The sequence below is a fragment of the Patagioenas fasciata genome, chromosome 2 (assembly GCF_037038585.1).
Source record: "Patagioenas fasciata isolate bPatFas1 chromosome 2, bPatFas1.hap1, whole genome shotgun sequence".
NCBI classification, from domain to species: domain Eukaryota; kingdom Metazoa; phylum Chordata; class Aves; order Columbiformes; family Columbidae; genus Patagioenas; species Patagioenas fasciata.
Window position 1 is genome coordinate 8,269,201 of NC_092521.1, and position 13,263 is coordinate 8,282,463.

Here is a 13,263-nt window from a genome sequence, read left to right on the forward strand (position 1 = left end):
AGCAGTTTGTACTTTGTAGCATTCTTCCCCCTCATTGGGCCACATTAGTATTCCTTCTAATTCATGGAGTTTTCAAAAAGCAACTCCTTTGAAGAGAGCAAAGCTTTAAGAAAGTAAATCCTGTTGGGAATGAAGTGAGGGAAGGAACAGAAGTGGCAAAAGCTTTGAATTTGTCACAAAGAATTCCACGAAGGAGTAAAATAAACTACATTGGAATATAACCCTGATTAAGTAGTAAGAAAATGCAATCAACTGTGTTTCAGATGATTTAACACCTTTTATAACATTTTTTTCCTCCTTTCCCCTCCCTGTCCCCACCTCATGGAGTGAATCTCAATTAAATTTTCCTGAACTTTTGAAAACTTTTGGATTTATGATTTGCCATTAACTAAAACTCTCTTTCAAGTTCTCATTTCTATTTCTTTTGAACCACTCAGTAACTTATGTGACAGAGACTACACTAGAAGTTATTTCTAATAAGCCTCTTAAATATTTTTTCCATTTAAACAGCAAAAGTGTTAAGTAAAACCAACTTCTCAGCTGTAGAATATTGGAAAATATAATTACAGCAGATCTGGAGACTTACCTTTGTGCTTGAGTGCTATAGCTGTTATCATAGGAATCGTAGCTTTGTTCATCATAAGCAGTTCCATAACCATCATCATACTCCTGTAACGATGGGAAAGAAAGGTAATATTAACCATAAGCACACTCCACAAACAAAGGAGTAACCTAGTTCTAAATAAAGACAATACATATATGACATACAACTTTGATAGTAATAGAGACTACTTCCATTTAGGAGGCCACACACATCTAAGACTGTAATTAATTTAATGGTATTTCGAACTATTGGCAATGTGGTTCCAAAATGATTTTCTTCAGTTAACCCTTGCTTGCACAGAGACAAAACAAATGCTTCATATCTCTGCATGCTTGAATTTGAGGTAAGTGAGCTACTAATCCTCAAGAAAGCTCTGAGAAGCATCACAGGAATCAAACCATCTGAAAGATATCGCACAACTGACTTAGGTAGCTGACTTGTTTCTGGACAATAAATTCAATATTCTATGTAGAAAATGGATGAGAAAAAACTCCCTAGAGAAAAGACCTTTAAGAATGATGCGTTTACTTCTTCGAATGTTGGCTGTATACTCTTCAACTTATGGGTGTTTAGCAGCCTTTAAGAAGCTAAAACCAAGGATTTCTTACTCTTCCCACATTACCCATACTGATTAAGTATACTGCGAAGTGAAACTATTCTCAAAATAGCTCTGGATTTGAATATCAAGTTCAACAAACCACTAACTCCAGCTACAAGCCATATACAAGTGGAATATAAGTTTTGCTGTGTTTTCCCAGAGAAGGATGAACTATGAAAATCCAAAGAGCTGCCACCAATTTATTGGTTCATCCTGTAATAAATCTAACTGAGCTAAACATATGAGAAGTAGAAATAGCACTTCAACTGTACTGATTCCTAGGAAACTAATATCCAAATTAAATCCAAATATGTCAAAGACGTCAATGGATGTGTCTAGGAGTATCTTGTCCAGCTTTGTCAGATGAGAATGACCTAATGAGAAGACACTTGGAAGACATAGGGACCCAGAGAAATGAAAAATGAGGCATCACCTTATATATGGTGTTTTTTGCAGAAGTGTGTATCAAACCCTGGTAACATAAGGATAAAGTCTCACGAAAAGAACCAACTCCTTCCCAGGAAAAGGAACCTTTAAGAATCTTTCAGCAGTGACAAAACAAAACCAACCAGCAGTATCAATTAGGTGGGGATGACAAATGATGGATTGTCCGACTCTAGTAGAAAACATCTCCAATAAATGGAATCTGACAGCTTTCTAGATGTCACAAAGAAAGCTTTCTACAGCAGAAACCGCTCATCCTCAAAACAACTGACAGGAAACTCAACTGGAAAAATGCTCAAAAACCCTCTTAGCAAATTATTTGAAACTGCTTATATGGAAAACCAGGCAACCTGCTCATCAATGCTGCCCCACCACCACTAGATTAGTGGACATGATTGTTTCCCAGCAATGATTAGTAGAAGGGTGTCTACTTGCCAGCACAAATGAGCAACAACCTATTCACAGGTCTGAAAGAAGAAACAACGATTTGTCCAATTGTCTGTTGTGAAGAGATCCATGGATAAATAGCTCCACTTGAAAAGGAAATTAATTGTTTTTTCTTGCAGTAATTCACTATATTGAAACTAAAAATTAGAATAGTCTTAGCATTTTCTTTGCCCATCTGATATGGATATGGATTTTTCTCAATCAGCCACACACTAAACCCACAAAACCATTGCCTCCTGGCAGTTATTATGAACAAGCACTTTACTACTTATCAATGCAATACACGGACATCTGTTAACAATACGGTCATTGATCAACAGCAGATGCCGTCTGAGCCAACTTGTTTGCTCTGTTCCAGAACATTTATGTGACATTTGGTCTCCTCTCAGAATCTCCCAAACAACCAACCCTACGAGGGATCCCAAACTTCAAACCATGTGAGTCCAACAACGACGACAAATCAAAGCACAGGATTAAAATTAATCTTTTAACATGACAGGAAAGCTTTGCCACTAAGGTATCCCCGGTGGATTCTTAAGCAGTCAGTCTTATTCTTCATAATAAACTATTTTACTAAAAAAAACTATCATGGAAGACAAGGGGAAAACAGACTACTGAAAAGTTGTGGCACATCTATGACTTCTCAAAATCAAAGTCAATTCGAAACCGGAATCCCTTTAAGATGTCCAGCAGAACAAAAGGAAAATATTGCAGAAGTCTATACTATAGACTTCAGTGTTTCTAGTATTTGTATTTCTCTTCTAGAGAAATTTTGCCCAGAACTCACCTTTCACCATTTTGTCTTCATAAATTGACTATTGCAGAAATTCAGTCCTGCATTATTACATTGTTGAAGGCAGCTCTTCCAAGCTTTGAATGGAAAGAGATCCAGTGTGTAGTTTACACACAAGACTCTTGTCACTTAGTATTAACCTGTGCTGCTGGAATTACTATGATCTGCTTAAACAGATCCATTCTTCCTGTATTTACATTTATAAAACAAAAAATTAACATTAAAACCAAGATAAACTTCATGTGCAACATGCTGCAATAAAAATAGTATGTTTAAAGGGCTGTTCTCAATAGCTTGTGCTGTTAAGACATTCAAATTCCAAACCACTTGTTTACTGTGCACTTACTCCCTTGAAGCAGCAATTAGGCAGGGGCAGCTGAAGTATGTCAGACCCAATTCAGGGAAAGCTCTGAACACAGTATTTTCTTAGTCATACAGTACTGGAAAACTTCCTCCTTCAGAAGGTTACAAATAAGGTTGGTCAAGGCAGAATGTTTTATATTTCAGATTAAATCTACACTGAGTACCTTCCTTCTGAAACACAGACCTCTTGTGGCTTCAATAAAAGTTGTCTTTAACTTGACTTTATATCTAGGTGAGATATCCTTGGCCATCTGACATGATTTGGCACTATAAAAATACCATGCTAACTTAAGAAATTATACATACTTTCATTTACACACAATGAAAACAGAATAAAACCTAAATATGCACAAATACCTTGTAAAGTACATCACAGATTCACTGATGACCATTGCATTACAGATTTATTTCTGTATAACAAAGGAGGAATTACACCTTCATAAGAAGATTTTAAGTGTATTTTTCCTGCTGATTTTTCATCATGTTTCAGGTATTCACAAAAGCATTCAGTTTTGTATTTAAAGCCATTATTCTTCACACAGATGACAGCATTTGCATTCCTACTACATACCAAATGCAATAGTATAGACTTGCCTCTTTACACCGATTAAATAAATCTATAGATAGGTCTTCCTAAAGGTACTCTGTAATTGGAAAGAGATTGTTTGTGAAGCTTTATGTCCTCTCCCACTCTAAAAAACAAAAGCCCAAACAAGATCATATTTTCATTCCATGAACGGGAGCATTTTGTTTCTCTTATTCATTATTCTACTTTTCAGGATAAACGAATTCATCAGATTTAGTTTGATCAAAAGGAGACAAGTGTGCTGTGCTTACAACAAAAATATAGAAGAACAAAAAGTGCTGAAAATTCAAAAATTCTCAAACTATTTTTCACATAACACATGAAGTATCAACCGGGAAGGTATAAAGAGTGATTGTCCTGACAGCTGCCCATTTCAGTCTTCAGCATCTTTCCCTAAAGTAACAGAACTGCTAGAATTACATGACCAATCTGAAAAGAATACGAAATTATACTGTAAAAATCTCAAAACTTATCAATAACTCCAGCCTATAAGGCAGGTCCACATTACATCTCCTCAAGAGCTTCTGCATTTGTCTCAATGAAGTGCCTGTAGTTGATTTAAATCCAAAGAGCAGCACTGGTAACACTCATTGTTCCATGCAAAGTACAGAGATTTTTCAGGAAAAGAACCAAAGGCAACATGTAAATATGCACCCTTCAAATATATTAAATGGTCACTTACTATCACAGGTCAAAAAAATGATAAAGGAAATAAAAGCAATCCTTGCCAATACCTCCGCGCTACCCAAACATAAGTCACACTAGGCCTGGCTCAGTGTTTCTTTCATACTCTAAACATTCTCTTGTTCACGAGGTTTGCTGATGACACCAAGCTGGGAGGAGTGGCTGACATGGCAGAGGCTGTGCTGCCATCCAGAGACCTGGACAGGCTGGAGAGTTGGGCAGGGAAAAATGTAATGAAATATAACAAGGGCAAGTGTAGAGCCTTGAATCTGGGCAGGAACAACCCCAGGTTCCAGTACAAGTCAGGGAATGACCTATTAGAGAGCAGTGTAGGGGAAAGGGACCTGGGGATCCTGGGGACAGCAGGGTGAGCATGAGCCAGCACTGGGCCCTTGTGGCCAGGAAGGCCAATGGTACCTGGGGTGGATTAGAAAGGCTGTGGTTAGTAGATCAAGAGAGGTTCTCCTGCCCCTCTACTCTGCCCTGGTGAGACCACATCTGGAATATTGTGTCCAGTTCTGGGCCCCTCAGTTCCAGAAGGACAGGGAACTGCTGGAGAGAGTCCAGCACAGGGCAACAAAGATGATGAAGGGAGTGGAGCATCTCCCATGTGAGGAAAGGCTGAGGGAGCTGGGGCTCTTTAGCTTGGAAAAGAGGAGACTGAGGGGTGACCTCATTAATGTTTAAAAATATATAAAGAGTGTCAGGAGGATGGAGCCAGGCTCTTCTTGGTGACAACCAATGATAGGACAACGGGCAATGGGTACAAACTGGAACACAAGAGGTTCCACTTAAATTTGAGGAGAAACTTCTTCATGGTGAGGGTGACAGACACTGGACCAGGCTGCCCAGGGAGGTTGTGGAGTCTCCTACTCTGCAGACATTCAAACCCGCCTGGACACCTTCCTGTGGAACCTCAGCTGGGTGTTCCTGCTCCAGCAGGGGGATTGGACTGGATGAGCTTTTGAGGTCCCTTCCAATCCCTGACATTCTGTGATTCTGTGAATAGGAAATCGTGGCTTTAAATTATAATCTACTGGCAGTGAGACTAGTATATGGGCCCTCTTTTGGGGAAATTAATGTTTTTAAGAAAACAAGACAGAAACAGGAAGAGGGAAAAAGTTCATTTTAACAAAAAGGCCATCTGTAGTGCAAAAAAAACCCATGAAATCAATAAGAAATCAATTTCAGCTCTCCCCAACTAAGGAAATCCATGTAAGTGAAAAAAATAAGGCTGTTACCACTGTAACTGAAGTGTGGTTGTTTCTTTTCCTCATCATTCTCTGAAATTAACACTCGCACCAGTACTTCATCACAGAACCCTGCAGGAATGTCTTCCTTTTAGATAAAAACCATCACATTGCAAAACTTTGTTTGCACAGAGATTAACTTGAAAGAGAAAGAACATCCAACAACATCATTGCAGTGCAATGAAGAGTTTTTCCTCAGCAAATTAGAATTGTAAAGGAAAGGAAGAGCCATTTTGTTACGTGGAAACAACATCTCCCCATCATTTAATCAACAGACAATACGAGGCAATCAAAGCAAATATGGGTAGCTACAACCATCTAAAGTCTGAGCGATAACATTAGGGACATTAGCAGCAAACATGCACAGACTGTAAGCTCTTATTTTGTAGGTTTTCATCTGGTTTAATCTAAAAGGAGCCCAGTGCATGTTCAACCAGAATAAATAAGATATTCCTGGAATGAGAGATGTACTGGTAGATTGTCTTTAATATACCTCAAAAAAACCCCAAAAAGAGTTGTTAATGAGTATAGGTAGTAACATTTAAACCAAGCTACTGTCAGCCCCCAAAAATTCTGGTTTGCTATGTACAACAGCAGGGAGCAGTCTCCGAATCAGGAGGACGACTCACGTTCATTCAATAATACCAAGTCAGAAAATACTCCACTTACATGATCAGCTTAAACTAAAATACTTAGAGAATAAAGTATTTTATATGTACATTATAGGTGAACTTTCAACTTGGAAATAGGGAGCTAGAAAAGCTTTCCAGCCTTTCCTACAAAATGTTCCACTGTTTCTACAACCAAAGTTGCCCAAATTATTGAGAAAATGACAAGGTCTTCCATGCTTTCTCCACCTCAACCTGAAAACCCCAGAAAAAGTAAATGTAAGATTTAAAATGAAACAGCAATTAATTGAGTGACTTAAATTTAAACCACATATTTACAATTATTTCTTCTTTCTTGTACTATCAGCATGAAAAATAACATTATAATTGACAAAAAGCCAAGAAATAATGGTTTGATACTATGAACATGCTTTCCAAAGTCCTACCTGGATTCACCATGACTTAAAGAATAGTCTCAGCACTTCTGAAAAGCCAGAACTCAAACAGATTACTTAATAAAAAGGCATGTTATCTAAGTGGAAACCACAACATTATCCACAAGGAGGAACGAAGAGAGTGAACACAAGATAATTTCCCTAGTTCTTGGAGAATGAAGCCATCTCAGGCTTACAGGGATCAAAACAAAAAGCTTCACACTCAAAACTAAGCAAATAAAACCATCTGAAATTCATGTTGCATGTCATTAAGAAACTATCATCATTCAGGATACCAATGTAAATTAAAACACAGTATCACACTTGCAAAGTAACATTAAACTTATATTCGAGCTCTGTTCAGGAAGAATTTAAATTATTTTCAAAGTCTTACTGGACTAGCCCTTTACCCAATATTTTGCCACTTCTACTCTAAGAAACATTTCTAAGTAAAAACCTTCGTTTTTTATACAGTATAGAATGTTTTTCCCCTTTTTTCCTAGAGATCTCTCCTCCTTCAACCATGAACAGTAAGTGATCAAATGCTAATAAGTAAAAAGTCTGCTTTAAAAACAATTTACCATGCAAAATCAACATCATATTAACAGCTCCAAGAAAGTGCTTCTACCTTAATCCCAATTTTCATATTTTTGCAAAATCTGAATTAAATATGATCTCAATGAGGAGAAAAGGAATTCAAGCTCAGCACTGGAAACCAAAACAGAATTTGTATTAGCTTTCTACAAAGGTGCACTAAATAATAGGTTATAGATTATTCAGCTGAATGGGGTCTCACTTGTAAATAGTAAGACTTTGCATTCATTATTTTCACTAAGGGATACACATGCGTATTTTGTAATAATCACTGGATCATGACATGGATTTTTGTCCTTAGCCATCCAGCCAAATATTATTTGTGAACAAACTTCCTTTAAGCGTTCTCACAAATATCTAAGGCTTTCTTGCAAAACTTAAAGGAGAGAAACCACTGCTCTTGATGCTGTGTATGCGAGGACAGGCGGTGTCCTGGTGGTCAGCACAACATCTCTAGGGAAAACTGAGGGAATGTCAACACCTTCAAGAGGAATTGGAACCAAAGGCCTTCCACTGCTGGAGAAATATTGAGCTATCATTTAAGATAACACAGAACATCACATTGTTCCACTGCACTGGGCACTGGTGAGGCCACACTTCAAATCCTGTGTTCAGTTTTGGGCCTCTCACCACAAGAAAGACCTTGAGGTGCTGGAGAGAGTTCAGAGAAGGGAAACAAAGCTGGTAAGGGTCTGGAGCACAAATGTGATGAGGGACCTGGGGCTTGTTCAGCCTGAAGAAAAGGCTGAGGGGAGACCTTATCGCTGTCTACAACTACCTGAAAGGAGGTTGGAGCATGAAGGGCGGTTGGTCTCTTCCCAAGTAGCAAGTGATAGGACAAGAGGAAATGGCCTCAAGTTGCACCAGGGGAGGTTTAGATTGGATATTAGGGAAAATTCCTTCCCAGAAAGGGTCGTCATGCATTGGAACAGGTTGCCCAGAGAAGTGGTGGAGTCACCATCCCTGGAGGTGTTTAAAAGACACCAATGAGGTTCTTAAGGGACATGGTTTAATGACAGTCAGGTTATGGTTGGACTTTATCTTAAGGGTCTCTTCAAAACAAAATGATTCTGTGATCATCCACTCATTGTTTTGGGTGAGATCTTGTTAGCTAGCATGTTACTGTGATGTTTTTTGGGTCTTCCCCATTTCTCATTGGAAACAGTACGAGCATAGTCTCATATCATTGCAGTACTTATATGCATTGTAGTATATGTAGTGCAAGTAGTCCCATAGTATAGACTTAATATGAGAATCACAGGCTTAAGTCTGAATTCAGTCTGAAGCACTGCTTTGTCCACCAGCAAAAGCAATTACTTCTGCAAATATTCAGTAATGAACACTTCAGGAACTATAAACTTTAAAAACTTAGCAATTCCTAAGCTTTAGGATTTTCCTGAATTGGGCAGTAACTAAGCATAGAATTTAAAGAGTTTGTTATCAGTATCTTTTATGCATACAAATGTTCTGTGTATCCTCCTAAGTAGTCTGTACCTAAGTTAAAAAAATCTTGGCATGTAATCGGAAATAGTTCCTAATATTTTTCAAGTTAGTTGACATTAGAAAGGCCCCCTAGGTCTCTTACTGGTAGACATTCCATTTTAATTCAATTTCTTATTACAGAAAGCAATCTCATTGAAACATTCTAATTGAAGCATTAACTGCTAGAAATTATACATGTGGTCACAGCATTAGAAGAACTTGTCGCGGAGGTAACCCTTGTCTGGACACAAGAAAACATCAATAAAATTGCCAGAAACAGAACAAAAGCTGACTTAACTTCCCCCACCACAAACTAGGGAGGGATATTTAGATCCGATTGCTGCTTTCCCAAGTAGTGTTGAAGTCTTGGCCGTAACTTGCTAGATTGCCAAGTTTCATTTCTCAGTGCAGACATTCCACACTGCCACAGCAACAGGTTTTAAATATGTTTAAAGTCCAATTTTTAATGCCTAAAAAAAATCTGATTGTCAGTTCGGACAAATCTCACTCGGCATTTAACACATTTAAGCAGCCAAAACAGGACTTGACATTGCATCAAAAAATATTCATATGAAGTACAGAATTGAAATATTTAACAAAACATTTGCAAAATATTTACCCTCGACATGAAAACAGCAGGAAATAAAACTAACCTTAAAAAAGCTTCAGCCAAATTGCTGTATTACTAATTTAGAAAGTGCCTCAATGTTTTGAAGCTTGTAAGAAGACAACAGCAAGAAAAGGCAGAGCAGGAACTGTTACTAGACAGTAACTGAGACTGAGCTATTATGTTCTAACCTATGTGTTACTGAACATTGGCTAAGGAATTGACATGTAAAATGTACTGAAATGCCAGCATACTGTTAGTGTCCTGCTTATTGATAATTATGGAAAAGCTTAACATCTCCAGCTAGTAGTTATATACAATTTCTATTTCTTAATGGAATAAACTGGAAACTTAGAAACACATGAAGATATTTTTATCTGTTGCACAGTTTTGTTCAATGAGTAAAGTTCTCATATTTAAGAGTGATGTGCCTGAAACTATCATTAAGTGCTTCAATAAATCTAGCAACTATCTAGTATGATTTCCCTTATCCAAATGTTATAAAAATAATCCTGGGCATGCTTCACATGTCATACCAGGCTTTCTCCTGACCTGAGTGGCTGAGGATATAAAACTGTGAGCCGTGTTGGTCTTCAGAGAAAGTTTATCACCCCAAGCAGAGCAGTGAGGCTAGAACAGTGATTATAAAGCTGGCTGGCTGCAGAGGTCTGAATTCTTGCTATCGCCTAAGCTGATGCTACAGCTATTAAAAAGCCAGTGTTCACAGAAAACGATAAGGAAGTGTCATTTAGTGGCTTCAAAACCTTCATCATGGTACTAACAATATGGTGGGGTCCCAGGAGGAATAAGTCTTGGTGTTGAGAGAGATACATAAGTGAGAATAGCAGCAGTGGGGTGGGAAAACTAGTTATAATGATCTGGAAAAAGGTGCAGATAGCGCTGCTAGTCCCATATGTTGCAGCAGAGGAGGCCACATCAAGCTTCCACAGTCGGTGTTACAAACTTACCAGAAAGCTGACTGACAATGAGTAAGAGATTGTTTACACTGAGGGTGGTGAAACATCAGCCCAGGTTGCCCAGAGTAGTGGTGGATGCCCCATCCTGGAGACATCCCAGGCCAGGCTGGACAGGGCTCTGAGCAACCTGATCTGGGTGAAGATGTCCCTGCTCATGGCAGGGGTTGGACTGGATGAGCCTTGAAGGTCCCTTAAACCCAAACTGTTCAATGATTCTGTGCTGGATGTCATCTACCTGTGCATAGAGCTTTCTGTAGCAGGCAAGCTCCACACAACTTCCCTAAGGGCTCCAAGCACAGGACAGCAACGATCATCCAGTTTTGTCAATCTTGAGCCCCTGTTAAAATGCACCTAAATTTGAGCGAATTTTTTTTGCCTGCAGCTTGATTTTCCCCCTGCGTGAGTCACTGCCTCCAGAATTAACCCTTCCCACTTTCCAGAATGAAGTAAGCATTCTGCTTCCCATTTTGATGTCTTTTAAAAAAGACATTCTTAAGAAGAGAGATTAGGATAGGCAGAAGTAGAACTGAGTAAGTTTCTCATAACTGTCAGAGAGTCATTAATGAAAGATCACAGGAAAAAAGTTAGTAAAGCAAGTAAAGGAAAATGTTTGTGTTTCTGACTCAACTCATTTTACTTAGTAGCACACCACAGAGGAAAAGGGCAACGACTTGATGTACTGAAAGCCCTCCATCATCTTTAAGATATTTGCAGAGTTGCAGGAGGCAAGTCATTGAAGTCTTCCATCCAGAATATAGTTTTCTTCTTTCTGAACTTGTGTAGTTTCACATTATTTGAATGAGCACAAAGCTCGTATGCCTGAGGGAATGAAAATCTTCATGAATCCTTGCAGACTTTCCAGTCCTCAATGGAAAAGTTCTAAAGGCTGATCTGTAACCTCCCAGGATATCCCCATCTCCAAGGCTCTGAAACTATTTTCTGCTTAAAATAACTGCTTATGATACCCAAATCTCAATGATGCTCTAACTCTACAGACGCTTCTCAGCAAACAGATATTCAAGCCAGCAAACCAGAACTTAACACTAAATACAGCTAAAAAGCAAATAGTAAGGAAAGGATAAATACTGGTAATGACACCTACCGTGTCACCTTAACCTGTAAAAGACAATTAAGGCACTGTGATAATGAATGACAACTGGGCAGCTAAAAAATACCGTGCATTAAACTTAACACAACACAATAGATCAGTGGTTCACAACCTAGGAAAACTTTATTCTAATGACTCTCCATTTCAACAAAGGAGTCACATAAAATATTGTAATTTTAAAATGGGCAACCTAGTATTGCTGTGTCAATAACAGCTTTAAATATATCTATCCCAGCTAAGATATTTTGTTTGGAAGATAAATGATCCAGTTCTACAGAACACTCTTTTTAGAAGTTATTTAGCACAGCACTATTTTCTAATTATTCTCTCTCAGAAGTGAAGCATACATCCGGATACTGATTCTAACAGCTGTTATTTCCGTGCCACTCCTATATGCTCATGCTTTAAACAGCAGATATATATATAAAAATATGAAGTTGCTCAAAGAGGTTTATTTTGGATCACATCACCATGCATTCCACAATGTATGCCATGGAAACAGGCTGTTTAGTGAGAACCAGTTCCTTTGAAAACATTGTGAAATAACCACCTATTTGCTTCACCCACCTTGGAAAGTCAAGTCAAGTATAGCCAGGGGACATTTTACTACATTGTTCAAGTACTAGTTCTCATAACATTAATAAACTACATTAACTTCTGAGTTGTTCAGGTATGTGTCTGTTTGTACTAACTTCTATCTGCACAAAGCTGTAAGTGTTATAAGAAAATTACATTTCTGATCAGCAGGAAAATGGTTGAGATTTGATTTAGAAGGGTTGGAGGGGGGTGAAAGAAGAGATGAAGAAAAATGGGAAAGGGATCTGGGGATCCTGGGGACAGCAGGATGACCATGAGCCAGCACTGGGCCCTTGTGGCCAGGAAGGCCAATGGTACCTGGGGTGGATTAGAAGGGCTGTGGTTAGTAGGTCAAGAGCAGTTCTCCTGCCCCTCTACTCTGCCCTGGTGAGACCACACCTGGAATATTGTGTCCAGTTGTGGCCCCTCAGTTCCAGAAGGACAGGGAACTGCTGGAGAGAGTCCAGCGCAGGGCAACAAAGATGCTGAAGGGAGTGGAGCATCTCCCGTGTGAGGAAAGGCTGAGGGAGCGGGGGCTCTGGAGCTGGAGAAGAGGAGACTGAGGGGTGACCTCATTAATGTTTACAAATATATAAGAGGTCAGTGTCAAGAGGATGGAGCCAGGCTCTTCTCAGTGACAATCAATAATAGGACAAGGGGCAACGGGTACAAAATGGAACACAGGAGGTTCCACTTAAATATGAGAAGAAACTTCTTCATGGTGAGGGTGACAGAGCCTGGACCAGGCTGCCCAGGGAGGTTGTGGAGTCTCCTTCTCTGCAGACATTCAAACCCGCCTGGACACCTTCCTGTGGAACCTCATCTGGGTGTTCCTGCTCTGGCGGGGGAATGCACTGGATGAGCTTTTGAGGTCCCTTCCAATCCCTGACATTCTGCAATTTTGTGAATATAAGTGGAATAAAGTTTGAGAGAGAAGCAAAAAGTGTCTAAATAGCAAAACCATTTCTGGAGCTCAGGAATTCCTTTTTTGCTAGTCTGAACAACAGTGGCAAAGTTCAGACAGACTTCACTGTAAAGAGGGCACAATAAAAGCTTTAGGGGATATAAAACAGTAAAAGCATTGCCCTTGAAAATGTTGTTTTCCATA

General features: G+C 39.0%; 1 protein-coding gene across 4 annotated transcripts in view; it reads right to left on the reverse strand.

Moving 5' to 3' along the window:
* The window catches only part of KHDRBS3 (KH RNA binding domain containing, signal transduction associated 3), a 97,408-nt gene that overhangs the window by 22,388 nt on the left and 61,757 nt on the right, over positions 1-13,263 (reverse strand). For all 4 annotated transcript variants that reach the window (XR_010650990.2, XM_065832573.2, XM_071803777.1 and 1 more), the window contains one exon: positions 587-669. Coding sequence is in view for 3 of the 4 variants with exons in the window: in XM_065832573.2 (XP_065688645.1) it covers positions 587-669 (83 nt within the window). In the remaining variant the exon portion in view is untranslated. The remainder of the gene's footprint in view (positions 1-586; positions 670-13,263) is intronic.